The sequence below is a fragment of the Podarcis tiliguerta genome, assembly GCF_965153285.1.
Source record: "Podarcis tiliguerta genome assembly, chromosome: 6".
In the NCBI taxonomy this organism is placed as follows: Eukaryota; Metazoa; Chordata; class Lepidosauria; order Squamata; family Lacertidae; genus Podarcis; species Podarcis tiliguerta.
This window is the reverse complement of record NC_139539.1, coordinates 94,241,914-94,266,177: the sequence shown is the minus strand read 5'-3', so window position 1 is coordinate 94,266,177 and position 24,264 is coordinate 94,241,914. Positions and strand designations below refer to the sequence as shown.

Here is a 24,264-nt window from a genome sequence, read left to right as displayed (position 1 = left end):
GAGTGGAAAGCAGCTTAGAAATACAATCACTCAATCCCAGGGGGTCATGACACTTGCTTTGTGAAGGGATGATGAAGTGGATTGTGGGAGTTTTGTGCCTCTGGCCTCAACTCCCATGGTGTGTGGCTCCCACCGCCATCTGAAGTGGGGAAGCCTCTAGGAGTGCTTCAGACCATGGATCTATGATTGTGCAGGGTTTCAGGAGCTAGGGAAACTTACACACACAGTGTTCCCTGCCTTAGGTGCCCCACACTAATGTGTAGATGGGGGTCGGGTGGAACCATATGCCATGCAGTGCCCCTTCATGCAAGTGTGCATGGCGATTCAGGCTGAATCAAAGAGAAGCCTAGTCGCCTTCTGATGCTGAATGTATTACAACTTTGAGGGAACACCGATGCAACAGCATCCATGAGATCACCAGTCTCCCATTTCTTCTCCACCACAAAACAGTTTTAGTTTATTGTTTGTTATTTAATTTTAAAAAGGTGAACTGTAAATATGTGTAAGCTCCTGAAAAGAGGACGTGAACATCCCACCTGACTTGCAAGGGGGGAGGTGAAACTAAGGTTAACATGTTTATCAGGTGAGATTGTTTGGTGCCAATAGATGTGAAACTGGGTTCTAAGGGCAGAAGAAGAACCTGCTCGACCATTGCAAAGAAATATAATGTGTTTATTTGCCTCTGGTGTGTTTTAGGAACCCACATTAGTTCTGACAATTATCATTATTGCATGGCAACAACTGCGACATGCAGGAGACATGATTTGGGTTTGGTGGGCAAAGTGCATTAGTGGGTTTCCATTTCCTAGGTAAATGCTGTGGGAGGGTGTTGAATCTTTCAAAAGGGAGCTTGGTGGAGGCAAAAAATATTTGGGGACCTGTTTTGTAGCTTATTGATCTGAAGTATAAGTTTCTGCATTTTTAAAGTCACTGCAATTCCTGTTGTTCTACCCTTCTTTTAAAACCAGGGTGCAAAGGAATTTGTGGTGCCCTCACGAGAGGCTGGGAAGTTTTACTCACTGCCCCAGAGTCCTCAGCAGTTTAAGCAGCTATTGATGGTAGGAGGCCTGGACAGGTGAGTTTCTTGGGAACCTCCTGGTAAAAGGAATGTTACACGAGTGTCTCCTCCTACATCGGAGAATGGAAACCCTGTTCCCTAGAGTGGGGTGGGGGGTGGCCAGCAGAGGTTACTTGTCACAGAAACTGACGCCACCCTAATAGGAAGAATAGGGTTCACAATAAAGTTGGCACTGCCTAGTACCAGAGGACAAGCCACTGCAAATCTGCTCAGCAGGAGTGCATTCTCATGGTGCTTTGGCAAGGTAAAGGTAAAGGACCCCTGGACAAAAGGGCCCCTGCTCATAGCAATGTGAGACCCCCCTGCTGTCTCCTGAGTTGGTGGAGCAGTTGCACTGCTGAGTTGTAAGGCAAACAGAAGCAGCAGTAGAGACACAAACCTCAGCGGTGTGGCAGAGAATCTCCTTTTCTTTTCTTTTCTCTTCTCCTCCCCTAGCTTTCTCTGGCAGTGCAGAGGAATTGTTCTGGGGACAGGTCAGTGGTGACACCAAATTAGGACTTGACAGGTAATCGAGCCAAAGTGTGTGGAGCACTGAGTACTGGTTCAACGGTCATGAAAATTACTCACTTAGGCATAAACCTCCTTCCTCTGACCACTGATTATTCCTTCTCTTCTGTGTCCACTAGCTTTGTGCTAGTTATCATAGCCACTACGCAAGCAGCTCTTTCCTTCTGCCTGCCGATGGTGAATATCTCTGGGGAAAATGCTATTAATACTTTGTAAGCAGAATGGTGACAGTGGTGACCTTCAATTCCAATGGCAGGTACTTCCAAGTAGCCCGCTGCTATCGAGATGAAGGCTCCAAGCCAGACAGGCAGCCTGAATTCACTCAGGTAATTTATATCCTTTGCTATGTATTTTTTACAATTTGATGTAAGATTTAAAAGCTCTAAGGAAATCTTGGACACGTGATCGGCACAACTTGTACAGCAGGTACAAGACATGATCTTTTTGTAACGTAAAGTGTCCTTTTGCTACAGTGTTTAAAACAGTAATTTCTAACATCCCAAAAACACATTAAGGACCAAGCCAAAAAGTTAAGGTGTGTCAAGTGCCAATTACTGTGGGATTAGAACTTTGGCAAAATATTCCCTGGGATCTTTTCACACCTGGGCAACTTAATTTGCTGTAAGGAAGGTTTCCTACTGTAAGCTTCAGATGCATCTGATAAAGTGGACCGTAGAGCCTTAAAGCTTATGCAGTAATAAATGCATTGGTCTGCAATCCTATCCCCACCGACTGTAAGAGGTGTAGTTCCTTTGAAGGGTATATGTTGTAAAAAAAAATATTAAAATTAAGTTACGACAAGGAGCAGTGGCATTGAAATATTACAAACGAATCTCCAGTGCCAAATCCCCAAAGTGCAAATCCTTCAGTTTGAAACGGGTGCTGTGAACCTCAATAAATTATTATTTTAATTTATTATCTATCCTTCACCATAAAGTCCCATTATGGGCTAAAACAACTTAAAATCACAAAACTAGGGCGGGTTGTAATAATATACATCTCAGGTGTCAAAAGTCAGAGGTGCAACTTCAGTATTTGCTGAAAACTGTATAGTGGTTAGGTGCATCTCTGGGGAGAGAGAGTTCCACAGCTTAGGAGCTGCCCCTCAGAATGCCCTTTCCCTAGTTGCCCCCCACCCTGCCCGAAATTCTGAGGGTGGTGGAATTGCCAAGAGGACCCTCTCTGTTGATCTTGACACCTGAGAGGGTATGTCAGGAAGGAGGCGGCCTTTCAGTAATTAGTACTGGAGTCGTTTAGGAATTTAAATGTCAGTGTGAGTACCTTAATTAAATTATGCCTAGAAACGTGAGCGTAGCCAGGATTTATTGGGGGGGGGGCAGAATCGAGTTATCGGTGATGCAGTTGGTCAGTAAGTTAAGTATTTTAATTTACTTACTTGATTTGGGGTTCGGCAGCTGTCCCCCTGCCTCCCCTGGCTACTCCATGCCTGGAAATGAACTGGAAACCAGTGCAATTGTTTTAAAACAGGGAACCCCAACCAATAATCTGGCTGCTGCACTTTGGTCCAGTTGAAGTTTCTGAGTAATCTTTAGGCACAGCATCACATAGAGCGCATTGCAATAATCCAGTCTAGAAGTTACCAGAGCATGGAGTACAGTCGTCAGTTCCCCCCCCCCCCCAAAGGGGCTGTAACCGGTGAGCTAGCCAGAGCTGAAAAAGGCACACCTAGCCACTGAGCCAGGATTCAGGGTGTATAACACCTGTATCTTTCCCAGAATTTAGCTTCCATGATACTTCTCTTGTTTTAATTATAAATATCTATTATGTAAGAGTTTTAGATATGGAAAAATAATGTTCTTATGGTGCCTTTGAATGTTACTTATTCCCCCCCCCTTTTTTTTTCTTTAATTCCCCCTCCCTCAAGATTGATATTGAGATGTCATTTGCAGACCAAGCTGGGATTCAGGCTTTAATTGAGGGCTTGCTGCAGTATTCCTGGCCTGAGGAGAAGGGACCCATCTCAATACCTTTTCCATCCATTACCTATGATGAAGCTCTGGCCACCTATGGGAGCGATAAGCCAGACACTCGCTTTGACATGAAGGTGTGTTCTGGAAACTAAGTCCTGTTCAGGAAAGTTTACAGAGTTGGGTATGATAGTTATTTATGTTTTAATCAAATTTCTTAACCATCCTTTACTATATAGCCTTACGTAGCTGTAAGGAAAGATACGCAGGCTGCAGCCTACTGCTTTCCTCAGTTGGTGGTAGACCTGCTTCAAAGCTCTAAGCAACAAGTGCAAATGCCTTTTCAAAATTGTATTAAATGATCATTGGTTCTGTATGTGGACAGAAAGCACAAGAAGAGTGAGCATCTGAGCCACATAAAAGCAAATCGTCTTTTTAGTTCCTACAGTATCCCAAGGTCAACTTGGTCAGGTGCATCATTGAACTGTGGCCCACGAAAATGTAGCACCACAATAAAAAATGGTTGTCTTTAAAGGGCCAGAAGACTCTTTTTGCAGCAATGTTCAAATCAGCAGTGTAGCCAGGTGGGAGACCATGATTTGGCTAAACTTGGGGGGGGGGGCAGTTTAGGCGTAGGCCGCGATCTACCGCCCCCCCCTTCAAATACTGCTTTGGTGTCTTTGCTGCAAAATGGTGCAAAATGGACTAACATGGTTAGAACTTGAGTCATGTTAGGAAGAATTATTCCAAAACTTCTGTTGTGATTCACTGTGAATGGGTCTGCAGGGGGGCAGCAAAGAGTAGCTCTCTAGACCTTTACTAATGCAAAAATTGACAACTGGCATGCAGAAGTAATGGGGGTGGAGAAATGAGAAGCTCTTGGTGGCCAAAGTGTGTGTACGCATCCACCAACATCCCTGCCAGTTGCCTGTTTTTGCAGTGCTTGAAGGTTCAGCAGGCTGTCTCGCTTATGTGTCATCTGCTGCCTTAACAACCCTCCAACTTCTTACTTCTAATGCTCAGATCATTGATGTCACTGATGTGTTCAGGAACACAGAAGTTGGAGTTCTGCAGAAATCTCTCAATGAGCCCCGGGGCACCGTCAGAGCCATTTGCATACCGCAGGGAGCGGTGAGTAGTTCTGCCCTCTTTTCCAAATGTTGTTTGTAATGTTGCTCTTTATATACCATCCATACCAAAAGATTCTTGACTCTTCCCCTGCGCAGAGATTAGTAACAGTAGAACCAACTATCTGACTTTTAGAAGACACCTGAAGGCAGCCCTTTTTAGGGAAGTTCTTAAGGATTTATGTTTTTATTATGTTTTTAGATATGTTGTAAGCAACCCAGAGTGGCTGGGGAAACCAGCTGGATGGGCGGGGTAGAAATAAAATTATTATTATTATTATTATTATTATTATTATTATTATTATTATTATTATTATTATCATTATCATTATTACCAAAGACTGAATGAAAAGTGAACTGAACTCAAAACACTATTTAAAATATCTATGATGGGAGATATATTGTTCTTAAACATTTTTATAGACATAAAATAATATGATTGCAGTGTTTTCTTGTGAATTGCTTTATGGCGTATACCAGGGATGTCCAACCGGTTGACCGTGATTGACAGGTCGATCCCTGGTTGATAGCGGTCGATCGCAGGCTCGTTTTCCTCCGCGGGGGGAAAGGAGCACTTGGCCCCGCCCCCTCGCTCTGTCCTTTATTCGCACACGATTTCAAGACGGAAAGACAGAGTTAATGCTCACGGGTTTACTACTTGTTCAGCAATTTATGGTGCGCCCCCCCCCCCCCCCCGGTCATATCAATCACAAGTCTTTACTTATGGAAAAAGAGGGTGTGGAATGATCCTGTCTTCATCCAAACCTTCCTCCAAGAAGCCCAGGATAGTGCATATGTATTGTTGTTTGTTGAGCCTATTTATACCCCACATTCCAATGGGAGTGCTCAAGGTTGCTTACAATGTAGTTGGGGTTTTTTTAAGTATATCTACAGTAATGATTTACATGGTCTATATGATGTTATACTCATAGCAAACCAAAAATCTAGACTATGCTGCCCAGTAGACTAATGGTAATTAACCCAGAGCCACCTGATGGCTGAATTGAGGTCTCAGTGGTTCAAGTCCTACACCAGGGGAGAACCTGTGGCCCTATGTTATGTCAGAGCAAGGTAGGCATCTAGTGGTCTACTTGGGAGCCCTTGGAATTTGGCGTGTGTCACTTGGCTGTGCCACTGTTACACTTTCATATAGTGGGGAGGTTGAACAAAGTGCAGTTCTTCCGATAATGGAGAAACTTTCTTAACAGTTTAAATTTGCAGGAGCTCAGGGCAAATAGAGGACTTTCAAATACTTACCTTTCTTCCTCTCATGTTAATGGTACCCAAGAGAGGTTATTCATTAAACCTGGGCACATTAAATATAATTTTTGCACTGTTGTGGCTGTGCTTTTATTGTACCTAAGAATTGCCAAAGTTTTCTTTGCCAGGAATTACTATATTCATTACAAGTTTACTTTCCTTGTGTTTTGTTGTTGTTCTCTTTTAGTTTTTGTTCAGCTATCTTGCTTTGTATTCTGCATATTGCTTTTATAAGGTAATTGATTCCTTGTAAAAGTGTGACATGGGGAGTTTTAAAATACAATGTGAAAAAGTTTAATAGAATATGGAGCATTAACCACCACCACTCCGCATAATTTTAGGAAAAAACAGATAAAGGTAATAATAATGCCCTTCAGAGTATATAGGCTTAATTGAATGATCTGTTATTCTCTGTTGTTATCTTTTATTTAGAAACATCTTCGGAATAAAGATTTGGAGTCATTAAATGAATTGGCAAAATCCCAGTTTAACCAGGTAAGGCACAGAAACTTCCACTTCCATCAGTACAGTGGTACCTCTGGATACGAATGGGATCCGTTCCGGATCCCTGTTTGCATCCTGAAGCGAATGTAACCCTTCGCATGCACGAGGCGCGATTCGTCACTTCCGCGCATGCGTGTGACGTCATTTTGACAGTCTGCGTAGGCAGACAGCGAAACCTGAAAGTAACACGTTCCGTTATTTCCGGGTCACCATGGAGCGCAACCCGAAGGTGCTCAACCTGAAGCATATTTAACCCGAGGTATGACTGTAATTTTCTTCTAAACTGCGTGAGATGTGATGCTGCTCAGCTCTCATTCCTTTCAGTGAGGCTGAGGCAGGAGGAATTTCCCATGAATTGATTGTTCATCCGCTGGTGTTAATTTGAAAAGAGAAGTTAAGAGAGCTGAATGCAAACAATACATGAGAACAAGATCAAAATTAAGTGAGAACAAGGTCAAAATTAGCTCTGAGATCAGGTCTGTCCAGGACTACTAGCCATAAGTGATCATATTTGATGGTTTTTATCCCTGCATGCTGGGGATGAGGAACGTGGAATGAGTATCGCCATCATGCTCTGCTCTGCAAGAAGTAACTGGTTGGAGATAAAATGCTGCACCCAAATCTGATCCAGAAAGGCTTTTGTTAGTGCCTGCAGTCTTTGCATTAAACTGTACAATGCTGTGAGAATAAAAATATTCAAACATTATTAGACCATGCATCTTGGCCACCAACCACAGAACAAGAATGAGCACCTGAGGTGCATAAGGAGCTGCGTAGCTGAGTGTGGAGTTGTGTAGCAGGATTTCAGAGCTATTTTTCTGTGTCTTGGCTCGTGGGAAATAGAGTATCTGAAATTTATTAGGTAACACTTGGGGTTTGTATTCTGGGGAGTTGGATTGAGCTCTGCTAGGCCTTTCCACACCACAATGGTAACTACTTTAGAATTATGCTTACCATTTGTGTCTCCTCTTCTTCAGTTTGCTCCCTACCTTGCCTCCTTTCAGGGCTTTCAGGAATATGGTCATTCTTTTGCAGAAATCCCTCAAGCAAATGATGGCTATATAAAATTGGGTTTGTTCATTGCAGTTGTGTTCATTGCTGACATGGATTTGGCCTCCTTGTATCTACTTGCTTTTTCAGGAACTGCCTAAGTTTCCCTTCTGCCCTTCTCTCCTGAACAGGGAATACTGCACTTGATTTTGAGGTCTGATGGCAGCATGAAGTCCGCACTTGGTAAGTTCCTGAATGAAGAACAAAAACTGGAGCTTGTCAGAGCAGTTCAGGCCAATGTGGATGACGTCGTCTTGCTGGCAGCTGGAGAGCATGAGAAAGTGGTAAACAGAATATTTGACTTTGTAACTTATAAAGTAGCACTATATGCCTTGGCAGCTAAGAAGATCAGGAGAAAAGAACTAGATAAAATAGCGGTCAATTGCAAAGGTGATTCAGACATTTAAGCTGGCACATTCTGCATGAGAACCCCATGCTATTCTATCGTATGCAACAAATAATTTTTAGGAGAAGCGATCGTGGTTTACTGTATCTGCTGATGTTTTTATGGTTTTTATGCTTACCGTTGCTTTTCTTTTTGTTCCCATTCTGAATGATGCCATGGCCTTTGGCTAGTGCAATAAAGTTTATTATGACGATGGTAAGGAGAATATTGGGTCCCCAAGTCTTTTGTTCTCATCAGCATAATTACTGTCAAGTTTTCTGCTTGATCAGCTATTTCAGGTCAGCAGAAGATTTGGCAGGCCCACCTCCTTGGTGGTATTTAGACAGCAACTGAAGGCTGTTCAGTTCTGATGCACCTATTGCATAACCACTTTCAGGTTTTCCCACTCCCCTTTTGTAAATCTGTTTTATGTGCAGTTTTCCATTAGTATGTTAAAACACATTATTGTCTAAGAAGTGTGTTAGACGCCTTGGAATGGAAAGGCAGGATGTAAAATATTTTAATTCCTCAAAGCTGAACATAGCCTAAGTACCATATATGACGACTTCCACAACCTTAACAGCTCTCCAGCTGTGTTGAGGCTGATGAGTGACAAGTTGCTTATTCCTACTCTGTTGTAAGACTTTTAAAACCTTGACTAATTCCCCCAGATCATCTGCGAGGTCAGAATGTTTCCCATATCTCTCACAGAGCCAAGCGATGGCTTTATAGCTGAGACACTCCTTATAAAACAGAGACCATGCGTTATATCCCAATGTAATGTAGTTTTGAGAATTTTTAAAGTAGGAAGTCCAAACTCATTGTCAGGTAACTTGGATGCAAGATGGCTAAATAGCAGCTGTTTTATATAAGAAGGTGTTTTCTACCTTTTTTGATGTTTGAAGAAATGTAAGTTTAATCCAAGAAGTCTTAAGTGAAGCATGCGATCCACTAAATTATATTTAGTTATTCACTAAATAAAATAAAGTGTAGAATATGATTATTGTCACCTTAAGCTACAGTCTTTATCTCTCCCCCCCCCCCTTCTCTTTAGTGTTCTACATTGGGAAAGTTGCGCTTGGAGGCTGCTGATCTTCTGGAAGCAAGAGGCCTGTCCCTTCGCAACCCCTCTGCCTTTCATTTCCTATGGGTGGTGGATTTCCCCCTTTTCCTCCGGAAAGAAGAAAACCCCAGGCAGTTGGAGTCAGCTCACCATCCCTTCACTGCCCCCCACCCCTCTGATGAGCACCTCCTCTATACAGATCCTGCCAAGGTGACTTGGTGCCTTTTTTGTTTTTTTTTTGTTTAGTGTATTCAAAGAAGCCGTGCAGGGTTAGAAAAGGAAAGGCAAAACAGCCTTGGAGGATTGTTCCACTCCCTTGAGCAGATTTCTGTCTCTGATGGAGCTAGTATTCACCATAGTTCAAATCATTTTTATTGCAGCTAGTTTTCAATAGCTAACATTAAGTTGGTTTTACTTTTGCCGTTGGTACAATCCAGCCCATTTTTCTTTCAATGCGATACGTCACCAACTAGGACATGTGGGTCCATAACTTCCTGAATCCCTAAATAACTCTGCCTTACCTGGATTTCTTGATTCCATCCAGGCACTCAGGAACTTCATTGCACAGTGGTGAGCTTTCACCCCAAAATCTCCAGAAGATCTTACCAAGCAGTTTCCTGTTTTGGTTATATAGTGTGCAGCATAGGAATTTGTAAGCCTAACACCCAAGAAGCCAAATAGTAATCCTTGCCAGCACCACCTTTTGGAATCTACCTACAAGATAGGAGCAAGAACGCTACTGTTGAGAAGTGTGTAAATGGAAAACTCAGGTTCTTCCTGAAAAGCATGGAGAGATAGAAGGAAACGAAAGATGTGTCAGCCTTACAGTTGAAGGAAAATAGAGGTGGCATCATGCACTGATGATTTATAGGATTTATTTTAAGGACCTGCACCTTCAACCCATTAATTGCAGTCGCCCGTTGCAATTCACTGGATTTTAACTTTTGCTAGATAATGCTTTACAATTTAAAAATTGGTTTTTAATAGATGTTTGTTTTCACAAGGTTTGTGTTTTGAGCAATAGTAGTCTAGAAATGTAGCAGCAGTGGTAGAACTGGGGAAATGTAGAAGTGTGTGATACTGTGGAATTACCAGTTACTAGGGTCTTTGGACCCCCAATTTCTATCTACCCTGTCTCTAAGCAAATTTCCACCTAGTTCAATAGCACTCTCAGGAGAGATTGTATTTCACACAGATGCAAAGGGTACAAAGAGAAGTATATAGTCAAATTCTCTTTCTTTTCTTGCCAGGTCCGTGGTCAGCACTATGATCTGGTGCTTAATGGTAATGAGATTGGAGGTGGCTCCATTCGAATACACAGCGCAAAGCTGCAGCGTTTCATTCTTGAGACAGTGCTGAAGGTAATAGCAAAAGTGATTCTGCATATTATTTAAAACATTCAATCATATACTGCTCCTCATCCTATTGGATTTCACAGCGAGTTTCAATCAATATATGATGGTATCAGCCAGCTAGTCTGCATTCTTAGTTGTTGCACAATACTTGTTTGGTGCTTGTTTGGCAGCAGCCTGCTTCATCAGAAGAGGGAGAAGAGGACTATGCAGATTGCAGTTCACAAGTGAATTCCCATTTCACAATTACACTGAGAAAGCCTCAGCTGAGCCACACATGCTCACAGAAGCTGGGGGCGGGGGGGAAGCAGGTTTACCAAGTCTGGCCCTTTAAGTCATGCTGGTTATTAATACTTGCTTTTTTCTAGGAGGACACAGAGCTGCTTTCTCACCTGCTTGAAGCACTGGACAGTGGGGCACCTCCGCATGGAGGAATAGCATTAGGTCAGTATCTGCTTTTACTTGAATCACAATTAACACTGACCATCAACACTAATATTGGATTGATCTTTATTACGGCCATTGGCCCGTTACACGACAGTTTCCCATACCAACATATTATACTTAAAACTCCAAATTAAAAATCGCCACAGCTTACAAAAGACAAACAGTAACCAAAGCAAAACAAAAACAAAAACCACCATCATACAAAACAGGAACCACCACCATACATTGCAATAAATTTGTAACCTATACATCACCCTCTACTCATAAATTAATCAGGGGTATCAATGGTGATATCGCCCAAAACATAGATCATGATTTAAAACAATGGTGATATCACCTAAAACATAGGTCATGGTTTAAAGGGGTTGTCCGAATCACACAGGAGACCGTTTCTCTTCTTTAGGGATAGGACGCTGATCAGGAATCTGGCAACCATGAGTGATTTTAGGGGGTCATCATCAATTAGTAGATATCTCAGTTTGGCTTCAATTGTGTCATCGGCAATTCCCTTAAGATATTGAGCAAGAAACTTGCTCCTGGCCGGTAGGTGAAAAGCACAGTCAAAAATTATGTGATGCAACGATTCCGGTGCCCCACTGTTACAATCACATAAGAGCGATATCTGTCCATTGGAGAATCTATTTCTCAGCACGTTCGATGGGAAGGTGTTGAATCTTGCCTTTACAAAGGCATATCTATGGGCTGAGGAAGTTAAGGAATTCAAATAGTTTGGGAGCCTTAAGAGGGGTAATAAACCAAGATTTAGAGGTGAGCAGGTACCATTGCCCAAGATCATTTTCTGCTGCAAGTCCATCTCCTCTAGCTTACAGGTTACTGTTCTTTTAGCTGGGACTATGTCCTGCTCTAATAATTTGGATGGGGAGATTCCCATTGCCGTAATTTTCAGCTGTAAATTTTTTACCCATGGGCTCTGGAAATCATCTCTCCACATACATTGTATCAAGTACAAGTTTGGGAGATTGTGCCATAGAGATAACCAGTGACAGAGTATGTGCTTCCACAGAGCATTTTCCAGGGATACAATATTAAGTTCCATGCGTAACGCTGTATTACTTACACAGTTGGGCAGTTTCAATATCCCTCTTAAGAACTGATTTTGAATGACCTCCAGGTGAGATAGGTTGGCAAAGGTCCCCCAGATTGAGATGGCATAAGCTATTGTCGGGATCACCTTGGCCTTGAAGACTTTCAGCGCCGATGGGATATGAAGGGCCCCATCGGTGAAGAAGAATCGCAAGATCGCCAAGGAGATAGCTTTGGCTCTATTTGTAACATAGGCTACATGGGCCTTCCATCTGAGGTTATGTTGTAACCAAACTCCCAAATATTGGAATCTATAGACTTGTTCGATGACTCTCCCATCAATTCTCCAATTATGGAGTTTCCGGCTCTTTGAGAAAATCAGGATCTTAGATTTTCCATAATTAATTGTAAGGGAGTTTGCGCTACAGTATGATCCAAAAATTTTTAGGGCCCTCCTGAGACCTACTCTAGAAAAAGAAAGAATGACTGCGTCATCCGCATATAGTAACAAGGGGCAGCGATAAAGTGCTAGGCGGGGTGCATGAATCCTTTCTTGGGCCTCTATTAGGGGAGTCCTCATGTCACTTGTGAACAAATTGAACAGGAGTGGAGCCAATATACAACCCTGTCGGACACCTCTGTTAATGGGAATTGAATTCGTGAGATCACCCTCCGGGGTGAATCTCACTCTGGCCGCTGAGTTCTCATGGAGTTTGATTATTAGCCAGAGAAGCCTTCTGTCAATGCCCCAGCGGATGAGTTTTTCCCAGAGGATGCTCCTGGGGATACTATCGAATGCTGCCTTTAGGTCAATGAATGCTACACAGAGTTGGCCACCCTTTGGGGTGGAGTATTTCCAGGCAAGATGCTGTAAAGTTAGAATGTGATTAATTGTTGACTGTTTTGGGCGGAATCCAGCTTGTTCGGGCCCAATTAATTTTTTCTCTTCGGCCCATTGGTTAAGTCTGTTCAACAGGAAGCGGGCATACAGTTTCCCCACTATTGAGAGCAGACTGATGTTTCTGTAATTCCCCGGGTCATCTGGTGAGCCCTTTTTGTGGATTGGAACGATAACAGCGTCCTTCCATACTTCCGGGATCATTCCAGAGTTGTTAACGGCATCGAAGATGGTCGCCAGAACTTTGGCCCACCAGTCCGCGTGGTATTTTATTGCTTCTGCCGGGATCAGGTCTGGCCCAGGCGCTTTCCCTGTTTTGAGTTTAACGATCAGGTCATGGATGTCTTCTGGATCGGTGGGGGGCCAGAGGGGAAGCTGATGTTGAAATTCATCTCTTGTGTTAGCAATACAGTCAGTTGTGGCAAAGTAATTTTTTAAGTAAGATTCCCAAACCGGGGCAGGAATAATAGTCAAAGGGTATCTTTTAGTTCTTTTATTTACCAGGAGCCAAAATTGTCTGGAGTTCCGTGATGATGAGGCTTCTATGATTGCTCGCCATTGATTCACTTGCCATTCCTGTCTGGCTCCCTTTTGAATTTGCTTGTAGGCCGATTTTGCTTGGAAATATTCTTTTGGCAAGACCGTTGCCCCGGAGGCTTTATACTCTTTGTAGATGTTACCGAGAAGTTGTCTAGCCTGTTTACAAGCACTATTGAACCACAATGCACCTATCTTCCTTTGGCAACACTAATATTACTTTTCATTGATACATTACACATACCCTGATGCTGGAGTGATTAAACTAACAGTTCCTGAATTAATCTAGCCTTCCACCATGCCCCAGTTGCAGTCCCTAAGAAAATTACGTTTGGATGAGCAGCATTTGTGGCAATCTGATTTCACTGTGGGCTATTTTATTACCTGGGCACGTGTGTGTGTGTGTGTGTGTGTGTGTGTGTGTGCACTAACCTCACCCTTGTCAAAGTTAGTTCAGAAAAGCATGTCATTTTAACGCAAAAAAAAATGTATTATACATACAAGGTACTCTTTTAAAAAGTCTGATTGCAGATTCTACACCTTGGGAAAATTTGCACATAATCCAAGTGCTCTAGATCACCACATTGCTGCAAAAGCCCTCAGTCATTTAATCTGCACCTCAAATATGTTTGCTAGTTAGACTCCCAAGTGCAAGCAAAACCGCTTTCTGAATCTCCTGAATAGAACTGCAGCCAACAGCCATCCTGGATGGGAAAGCCCTCACTCCAGGAACAATGAACACAAGATCTACATATGTTCATCCACACTTCCAGTCTGTTTTGTTGCTAGAAGCAGAGCTTGAAACCAACAGTTCCAAATGTGCTGCTTGTTAGAGGCCACACATCTGGTGACAAAATCAAACATTATTACAGTGGTACCTCGCAAGACGAAAAACTCGCAAGACGAAAGAGTTTTTTGTTTTTTTGAGTTGCTTCGCAAGACGAATTTCCCTATGGGCTTGCTTCGCAAGACGAAAACGTCTTGTGCCTTTTTCTTAAAACCGTCAATGCATTCCTATGGGAAACCGTCAATGCACAGTGGTGCTTCGCAAGACGAAAAAATTCACAAGACGAAAAAACTCACGGAACGAATTAATTTCGTCTTGCGAGGCACCACTGTATACTCAAGTCATTTTATTTAGCATTATTGTTTGCATGCACAATATATATTGGTCATGGAAAGGTTTTGGGGCTATAGAAGAATGGCCTCACAGCCAGACTAATCTTCCCAATGCCCATTGAAATTTGATGCTGCCACTAATATTCAATGTCTGTCTTTTAGGACTTGACAGGCTGATTTGCCTTCTAGTAGGAGCTGCAAGTATCCGAGATGTCATTGCCTTCCCCAAATCGTTCAAGGGAAGAGACCTGATGTGCAATTCTCCAGATTACATTGCCCCAGAAGAGCTTGAACCGTACCATGTCAAGATTGCAGAGCCCATGCCAGAAGTGAAAGTGAAAAGTAACTGACTACTGTACATGACAGAAATGAAGAGTAAAGCATCCAGTAGTGAACCCATTGGATTTTTGGAACTGTTAAGATGGTCTCCTGTACTTGCTTTTGATGGGAAAAGGGAGCGCTTCACACTACAGCAGATCCCTTTGAGCATCTCTGCTGGAGAAATCAGGCACTAGTGACTAGATGGGTGCATGAGAAAGGGCATCAGGATGAGGTGTTGTCCTGTCTGTCCCACTCACAAGGGTTTTAAAAAATCAGTGACTTGAGCCAAGTGAAGAATTGTTTGTAAGCACAGGCTATAATTCATTTTTTATTGCAAGTTTTTGTACTATTTTGTAAAACGCAGTAAAAACTAGTATGATTCAGATTTTGGAGCTCTCAGAAGTGTTTAGGAAGCTATTTTTCTAATTAACTTTAGATCCCACCTCAAGGTGCCAAACATGAGTACTCTCATTTTATCCTCAAAATACTGTGAGGCAGGCTCAGCTGCTTCCGTAGCATGACAATGGCGCGGGTGTAAGTAGGGCCTCAGAACATAATAAACCGCTAGGTCTCGCCCAGCGCAACTTTTTAGAATAATTAAGTCTTTACAACTCTTGAGGAACAGCCAAATTTAAATACGAATTTGACCCACAGGTGTGAGGCATTTGCAAGCTTTTTTGCGGAGAAAGTCTTGCTGCTCCGCTGTGACCTCCCTTCCAATTTGGATACAGTACCAGAATTGGAGGCTCCTCAACTGTCCACTTCAATCAGATACCCCCTGCCAATGTAGACAGATGTCTCCGAGCTGGAAGGCCCACCACTTGCCCCCTTGACCTGTGCCCGTCCCTTGGCACGGGGACTTTCCCAGGGGAGTTGAAGTAAGCAGTGGTGTGTCTGCTCTTAAAGAAAAAAACCTTTAGATCTATCTAATTACTGCCCGGTTTTGAATCTTCCGTACCTGGGTAAGATAATTTGAGTGAGTGGTTGCTGAACAGCTTGGTAGGTTTCTGGATGAAACATTGGCTCTGGACCCATTTCAGTCCGGCTTTCGTCCTGGTTATGGGACCGAGACGGCTTTGGTCGCCCTAACAGATGATCTCCATAGACAGCTGGATTGAGGCGGGTTGGGACTGCTGATTCTCTTAGATCTGTCAGCAGCCTTCAACTTTTGGACCACTGCCTTGCCGACATGGGGATTCAGGGCAGTCAGACAATGGCTGTGCTTCTTTATCTCAGGTCAGGGACAGAGGGTGGCGCTAGGGAGGGCGTTGTCGCCGCGGCACTTCTTGGTGTGTGGAGTCCCGCAGGGCGCAATCCTTTCCCTGATGCTTTTTAATATCTTTATGCGCCCCTTGCCCAAATTGTCTGGAGCTTTGGGCTGGGTTGTCATCAATATGCTGACGACACTCAGCTTTATCTGTTGATGGACAGCCACCCTGACTTGGCCCTGGACACACTGACCAGAACCTGTGGCTGGATGGCTGCGTGGGAGCCAGTTGAAGTTAAATCCTTCGAGGTCTTCTGGCTGGGTCAGGAACACATGGGGTTGGGGGGCCAACTCCCATCTCTTGCGAGGGCTCAATTAGTGCCAGCGCCTTCTGTCAAGAGCGTGGGTGTAACCTTCTAGGCCTCCCTTTTCATGGAGGCGCAGGTTGCAGCCACAGCAAAAGTGGCATTTTCCCATCTCTGCCTTATTAAGCAGTTAGTCCCTTCCTTTCTCACCCTGATCTGGCCAGTCATCCAGGCTTGATTATTAACAAGGCTGCCCTTGAAGCTGGTCCTTGCAGAGGGATCACATTCATCCAGTGCTTTACTAGCTGCACTGGCTCCCGGTGGAGTACAGGGTCAGGTTTAAGGTGCTGGTTTTGACCTTTAAAGCCCTATGCGGCCTAGGACCCTAGTACCTACGGGACAGCACCCCATCTCCTGGTATGCCCCAGAGGACCTTAAGGTCCACAAATGACATTTTGTAGGTTCCAGGTCGCAAGGTGATTAGATTGGTCTCAACTAGGGCCAGGGTTTGGACTTGGTCTGACCCTAATGTTTCCCTCCTTATGGTCTTGATTTATTGGCTAGTTTAAAACGAGGCTGCATTTTAACCTGTATTTTAAATTGGCCCCCCCCCCCTCATGTTTTTACTGCGATTCTATTGGTGTTAGCCACCCTGAGCCCAACTTTGGCTGTTTATAAATAAAATTTATTATATCAAACAAAAGCCAGATTGTTCAATAATCAATTAACAAGCATATTCTTTGCAGGATGCCAATTATTTTAGGCGGTTAATTTGTAGATCCTTCCAGCTGAGACGTACCCTTTTCTCTAATGTGGGCCAATTTAAATTCGACCTTTGACCACATGAAATCCCACTTTTAACAAACCAAAAACAGGCGAGTGGGAAAGGAGACATGAGAAATATTAACTCTAAACAGGGCTTTCCTTCATCTGTGCACTAAGAAAAACCTCAGACTGAGGTCTAATACAAGAGGGGAAAAGGTGACAGAAACAACCTTGAGAAAAGCACAAGGGTGATCTAGTCCAGCCCCTGGCAACATAGCAAACTTCTCTATGTATGGTTTACTGTCAAGAAATGGAATCTCATTGCTATTCAGCAACTCTACCCATGTTTATACACCCCTGCTAAAAAGAAGCCGATGCAGTCCTGAGGTTGGATTAAATCCTTTATTGGTTATATGTATATACCACCCTTCGTCCAAGGAATACAGGGCAGCTTACAATATAGAACCCCCCAAACAAAATGTTTATAAGCCACCCTACGTCCAAACAAGATTGACAATGGTTAAAGATGCACATTCAAACAGGTGAGATCTTCAGAGCACCAAATGTCAGGTGTTTATCCTTCCAGCCTTGGCATATAAGGTGGGCCATTATTACAACTCCCCACACCTTATAACTTGACCTCATGAAATCCTAGGGTAGATGGCTAATAGAAGTATAAGCACAATTACCACAGACATGCACCAAGTCAAGATTAGCATTGAACAATTGCTTCCCCAATGCCAGTTGCGGCTATGCTACTCCTATCCAAAAATGGCACTTTACTTATAACTTGCTGCTGCCTTATAACAGTTTCTGCCATCTATTTGAATAAACTGTTAGGCATGAGGATGCACATGCTCAGCATTTTCATTTTGACTCAAACATCTGAAGAATCTACATCCATTGTAACCAAAGCTTATATTGAATATCCAGATGCCACAGAATGTACATTCGGGTTCTTCCACTATTTTAAGTTGAATGTCTTCTGGGTAAGGCTGCAACTTCACATCTAGGATGAAGAAGAAAGGGTGTCAAGCCAGTGCATTCCACATAAAACAGCTGCACATACCAGCAAATGAACAGATCAGACCTTGATATTTTCCATCATGTAGTCAGAGAGAGAGTTCAAGGTTATGTTTATCATCATATATCCATTCCCACATCACCAAATAGCATTTGATACACAAGATAGATACCTACCTTTCACATACAACTGTTCATTCAAGATGTTCACCACCTACGTTTGAAAGAGATATATATAAAAGGGTAAGGAATAAGTCTTAAACACAGAATGGACAAAACCACTAAATGATTTGGAATAATCAAGTTGCACAAGTTTGTGAATCACCCCGTTCTGCGGATGGACTTTTCTATTATTTCATTGCAGTAATCATTAACTCCACAGAAGCAGGCTGTGTTGTTACATTTAAAGTTTTACAATAGAATCTGCACATTTAGTGAAGGCTTTAAAAAGGGACTTGTATACTTGTGGTCTGAAGCTAGATACATCAGATAGGAGCGAAAGACAGTTGCAGTTCTTCACCACAGTTCAATCTGCTGAACTATGTTATCATCACTGTATCTGCTCATTCTTGCCATTCTTCTCCAGACCCTCACATACAGGGGAACATTCAGGTCCAACTTTTGAATTTATATTTCTAACACAACCAATGCATGCTTACCAACATAAAATGTTGTTTGTGTTCATTTCCCCCTCCAATCCAGAGCATGTAGCACTTGCATCACACAGGCAGAGTTCTCCAGAACATCCCCCAATTTAATCTGTAATGAAAGTTATATCTCATGTGCACCCAAGCAGCAATGCACTAAAAGGCAGCACCATTTCTGTACTGTTTCAGTGCAAATTCTCTTCACTTCTTTTCAGAGAGATTCCCATTGTTTTATACAATTTCATCATCAACAGTACAAACATACCGTGTGTGTTGAGCAAAAATTTCAGCAGATGCAGTATTTGATTAACACTTAGTTGGGCCCTGGTTAACAGCTTGGAGTTCCCTACCACCTCTATCATTTACACTTGATTTATACCGTTGGCATTGGGTGGGCCATGGGAAGGGTTCTTAACAGTGATACGTGCCATTTTTAAAGCTTACCAGTGTATTGTGAAGCTCAGGTCTCTCCTCTTCATCAGTTTCCATTGTGTCTAAAAAAAGGAAGATATTTGCCATAGTTTAAACATTTGTTTATATATCAGCCAAAGACAAAGTTCTCATTGTGAGCCAACCCAAGTTTTTGAGTGTACTCTTACACAAAGGAGATGCCTATTAAGTGCACATTCCCACTGCAGTAGAAACTTATTTGATTCAGAAGTTCAGTCTTAGTGGCCCTTATTCTCATTGCCCCTGCTAAGAACCTAGCAAGCTTTGCTGTCATCTGCTCCGTTTGGTCTGATAGGAGGACACTGTGGCAATGGTTGTGTGCCCTGGGGTGGTCAGTACGAGTGGGTGATGATCTCGTTCCTAAGGTCTTTGTAAAGAGTGCAAGACAGTCTTAGGCAAGTCATGGTACTATGACACGCCAAGAGCCACTGGCATGTCTCTGCTCAGCTACATTGTCCACACACACCCCCAAAAAAAGCCTCAGCGCACAATTGTCAGAAATTATTTTCTGTCCACTACTCTTAAAACATCATTGGCTTTTTCCAGGCAGAGCCTGACTTAATTTGTGGTGTGAATTTCAAAAGGAATGAAAAACACAAAATATGAAAGCTGCTTTGTATGAACTCAGCCCATTGAGCCATCTAACCTAGTACTACCCACTTCAATTATCAGCAGCTTTCCAGTCTCCTATAAGCTGGACACCAGGAACTGAACCTGGGACCTTCTGCATGCAGTTAGGTGTCAGATTTCAAAACTAGTCATTTACCAACCTCTTTCAGCAGGTAACTCAAAACTGGAGAATCCTCAACCATTTGGACTTTAAAGAGAAAGAAACATTTGTTAATTAAGTTGCAACAGAGGATCTTATTACAGGGAACCAGCTTGGCTCTGGAAAACGTTAAACTCATTATTTTGGCAACTTTTGCTTTAAGACTTGACTGGTAACACCTTCCCACAGGGAACTGCCCAAAGTTAAGCAGAACTGTGTTGGCATGGGTGGATCACAAACACAAAGGAACCTGGACCTTCTTATATTTGCGTGTTCTATTAATGTGAAACTAGAAAGTAATTTGTATTTCTATAAGTTTCCTAACTAATGACCACAGAACAATGTAACCTCAGTATATAGAACGGTATGTTGTTAATTTCATGAGCAGTCATTTGGCGGAATCTATTTTCATCACTGGTTACATGTGTGGTCTTGTACTGAGCAAGCTATGAAACATGCCTAAAGTTATATAAACAATTAAAACTCGCCCAAATTAAAACCCTTATTACCATCATATCTGGAAGATCTAACAAGCAGCCCATACTAATCCCCACATTATTGCTTGATCCTTCAAAAACATTTGCCGATGTTACTGCAATGCTGAACAAATTTCATCAGGTAGATGTTCTCTCACCGTTATCAGGAATGTAACTCTATGGAGATCTTCAAAGTCGCCTCATGACCTAGAAAGAAAGTTTTCTTTAAGACAGCCCAGAGAAAGCTAGCTGCTAAACAGGAAAATGCAAGCAGATGCCCAAGTCAGGTAGAGCTAATTACAAATCTCCATTATTTAAGTCAGCTTCATTGGCTTCTCATCACACAGGCTGCTTGCATTATATACTGCACATTATAAAAATTCACCTTCACTGATATAGCTATAAGACATTGTTCAATGTTATACCTAAGATGCTTCCTAGGCACGCTGCATGAGCAGTATTTATAATTGTGCTAGGAATAAATGGGACCCATATTTCAAAAGTATAGTCCAATAGCATTGGACTATTCTTGAAGAACTTCATAGCCTCTCTAAGTTTTATCACACTGCTCAACAAATATTACAGTGAGGTTGGACTGACTGACGAATCACTTCCCAGTAACTAACCCACCTTTTTTGCTTCAGAACTCAAGTCTCACATTTCAATACAGCTGCATTACGGAGGCCTATAAAAGTGACAATAAGTGATTTTAGTCTTCAACCCAGCTTCACTCCTTTTAAAAACTACAATGAACCACTGTATCAGTGTTGATTCAATTATCCTCATTTGGATCAGCGACCTGATTCAGCATCATATACAGCAGGTTTAATGTCTACATATAACCTAATGACTACAGCATTGGCAACTACATAGAATGGCTGCTTTGAAGCCTCTGGAGAATAAAGGCAAGACAAGATAGGACACAAACTACCCAACAAATCCCAACACTATTTAGAAAAGCAAAGAATGTACTGGAAAATTCTCATATGCCTGGGGATAAATAATACTTTGGATCAATACAACCACAGTGGACTAAACACTAAGGGCTACTGAAATCTCCAGTCTCTTCTTATTGCTGCAATTCATGCAGACCTGAGATTTAAGATGATTTAATACAGGATGTAAAGTGTGTTATGAGTATTTTAAGAAGTTCAAAGACTGATATAATCTGACCCATTACAGCATAATGCAACCAAGTGTGCTTGGTAATAATATAACGGAGTGGGGAGAAACAGAAAACTTTTGGGCAGCCTAAGCATGCTGTGGGTCACTGCCGTTCATGAGAGGTGCCCTGCCAATGCTCAAAATTCCCTTTCTGCCATAACCACACATTCAAATATTTCCATGAAACATACCTGTTTGGCCATGCTAAGGAGCTGGACGAAAATTTATAGTACAGAAGCAACTAGGCCATATTGCAGCATCCAGTGCAAATGCAGACCCTGCAAGAAAATTTTAATTCTGTTACAACTTATGACCTTAATAGTCTAAATCCTCTTTTGCCTAACACTTTCACACTGTTAATGGCATTAAGTGTTTGACTAGTTGCCTCAGTAGACATCTGTAGTTTTTAACTAGATAATATGCCTTGAGCTAAAAACGTTCCGTGTTTTTCCCCCCCAAGTAGCAAATAGGCATATTATAAAATGAACCTCTCCTTGGCAAGCAAAGAATGCTGATGTTCAGCATTACGTACAGAAACTATACCAATGATAGTACCATCAAAATAACGAGGATGCATCAGATAGGAGCGAAAGACATCTGCATTCATCACAGATTATCTGCTGAACTATGCTTTCATCACACACATCCTTCAATCGCAATAGAGAAACCAAAGCTGCATTTAATGCTGCTAGCTTGCTCAATTTAAGTATATGCACTTTAAAACTACTACAGTCATACCTTGGGTTACAGACGCTTCAGGTTTTTTTGAGTTATGGATGCGCCAACACCCAGAAGTACCGGAACGGGTTACTTCCAGGTTTCGGCGGTCACGCATGCACAGAAGCGCCAAATCGCAACCCGTGTGTGTGCAGACACAGCGCTGCAGGTTGCAATGATCACATTCGCAACCCGAGCGTCCACTGTATATAAAACTCCCAGGAAAAGCTGATAGAGGCTTTTATACAGATTACTTGATCTTCTGTAGGACACTTACCCAAACATCTTCCTTCTGTAAGTAGCAAACCATTTCTAAAACCCTGTAAGGAAAACAGCAAAAGTTACAAAACCTTTAAAAACAATTTAGATGCCCCTTAAAAAATGTTCAGTGCCTCAGTTTCAATTATAGGTGGTTGAGCATTCTCATCATTCTAATCAAGAGTAGCAAATAAGTGTCATCATTGTGGCACAAAGTTCGTTCTCATTTAAGCAAGCTATATATTGCATTCTGAAACAGCCTAAACAGTTTTCTTTTAATCCAAAACAGAAAATGTTACCTCCGCAAATAGTATTGTCTTCACCTTCTGAGCCTATAAGAAAGCACACAAAAAATTATGTTAGAACTCTTGTAAAATGCTTCTAAAAACAAGTGGGTCCCCTAACAACCTGGTATTTGACTGGGAATGCAAATCAGCAACCACCCTGCCATTGACCTGAAATAGCATTTCAGCCCAACATGCAACACAGAAATCTAAGCAACACAGGGCTACAGCAGCAAAAGGGTTTTTTAATATATGTGGCAAACATTGTAGGGCTCTTGTAAACCATGCAAAGCCTAAACACTGGCCTGCAATATTCATTGAGGTACATTAGAGCTGCCATAAATTAATCTGCAATACAGGAGTATCTGAATTTGAATTAGCAGGGCTATTTTAAAATGCCTCGTTGAACATTGAATCTACCCAGGTCCTAATCCTGCTCAGAGATGTTGGTATTCATCATGCTCTCAGATGTCCCTACCAACATCATTTATCATCATGTGCAGGTACAGTGAAGGAGAGCACATCTTAATCAGGAAATGACTTTTAAAAAAAGATGGCATGTGCTGTGCAGCTCACTTTACTTTTGTGAGAAGACGTGCTACAACGGTTTCACTACCACACTCCAAATAAGGACTCCCCAGTGAGATTTCTTTTACATCCACTGTCCAAGTTATTAGCGTAGGAAGCTATTTAGGGCAGGAGAAGAATTACTAGCCCGCAAGGGTTGGCGGCTCCATTCGCTGAATTTTAATGCTAGGTATACATTTGCATTTCTGTGAATCAGTGCAGCGCAGTGGTTAAGAGGACTAGGCCCCCTGCCAGAAACTCGCCCGGTGATCTTGGGCCAGTCACTCCCTCCGTCTAGCCTGCCTCACAAGGTTGTTGCGGGCATTAAATTGGCGGGGGGGGGGGGGTACTATGCACGCGCCTAGAGGTCCGGGGTGGGGGCTAAGGAAGGATATAAATGCAATAAGAATTCCTCAGCCATTCCCAAGTTGCAATATCCGTTCACCATCAAAATCAAGGTATGTGAGATCTCTTCGGCCCCCCCGTGGGAAACTGATCTGAGTGAATGCTAAATAAGCCCAGGGCGAAGTCAAGTCAATTGCCAGAACTACGTTAATCTGCCCCACCTAATTCGAGACCCACCCCGACCCGCGATTCGGGCTCCCGACGTGCAGATTTCATTCCCTCCAAAGGTTCTGCATTTCGTTTGCTACTCCTAATAAGGGCCGCGCTCGTTTTTTCCCTCCTCCTCACGCGAGAGCTGAGGGCCATTCTGGAGACGAGGCCCGGGCGCCCCTGGCTCGCAAGGCCCGAGCAGCCAAGGCGCGACCATCCGCCTCCATCCAGCGCCCCCCCGAGCCATCCACGGGGGACGACGCTTCCTAGGCAACCTGCGCGCTCCATCAAACCCTACTGGGGTGGAACTGGCAGAGAAAGGAAGAAACCCGAACACTCACCATGGCTCCCAAAGGAGAGCAGAGCACAAGCAATGGCGACCTAAGAAAGAGAGAGCAACGTGCGGCCTCTCTCTTTATATAGGCACGCAGGCTCCGCCCTCCCTGGCATCACGTGA

The 24,264-nt window shown here is 42.8% G+C and overlaps 1 protein-coding gene and 1 long non-coding RNA gene across 5 annotated transcripts in view; one reads left to right on the top strand and one right to left on the bottom strand.

The window, feature by feature from the left end:
- The window catches only part of DARS2 (aspartyl-tRNA synthetase 2, mitochondrial), a 28,462-nt gene extending 11,627 nt beyond the window's left edge, over positions 1-16,835 (top strand). For 3 of the 4 annotated variants that reach the window (XM_083446339.1, XM_083446337.1, XM_083446338.1), the window contains exons 8-17: positions 969-1,075; positions 1,842-1,911; positions 3,471-3,650; positions 4,537-4,644; positions 6,333-6,395; positions 7,586-7,738; positions 8,894-9,112; positions 10,153-10,263; positions 10,623-10,698; positions 14,462-16,835. In XM_083446339.1, coding sequence (XP_083302465.1) covers positions 969-1,075; positions 1,842-1,911; positions 3,471-3,650; positions 4,537-4,644; positions 6,333-6,395; positions 7,586-7,738; positions 8,894-9,112; positions 10,153-10,263; positions 10,623-10,698; positions 14,462-14,649 — 1,275 coding nt within the window. In that variant the 3' untranslated portion in view covers positions 14,650-16,835. Of the gene's footprint in view, positions 1-968; positions 1,076-1,841; positions 1,912-3,470; positions 3,651-4,536; positions 4,645-6,332; positions 6,396-7,585; positions 7,739-8,893; positions 9,113-10,152; positions 10,264-10,622; positions 10,699-13,816; positions 14,030-14,461 lie in introns of those variants that run through there. The other variant, XM_083446340.1, reaches the window with a different exon arrangement.
- A 445-nt stretch (positions 16,836-17,280) lies between these two features.
- Positions 17,281-24,229, bottom strand: LOC310680119. The gene is made up of 11 exons (XR_014512641.1): positions 24,149-24,229; positions 22,701-22,733; positions 22,421-22,463; positions 21,618-21,704; positions 20,893-20,947; positions 20,421-20,469; positions 19,788-19,834; positions 19,012-19,061; positions 18,580-18,679; positions 18,098-18,134; positions 17,281-17,906 (listed from the first exon to the last, which is right to left on the bottom strand). It is a non-coding gene; the product is annotated as an uncharacterized lncRNA (long non-coding RNA).
- Between the last annotated feature and the right edge of the window lie 35 nt (positions 24,230-24,264).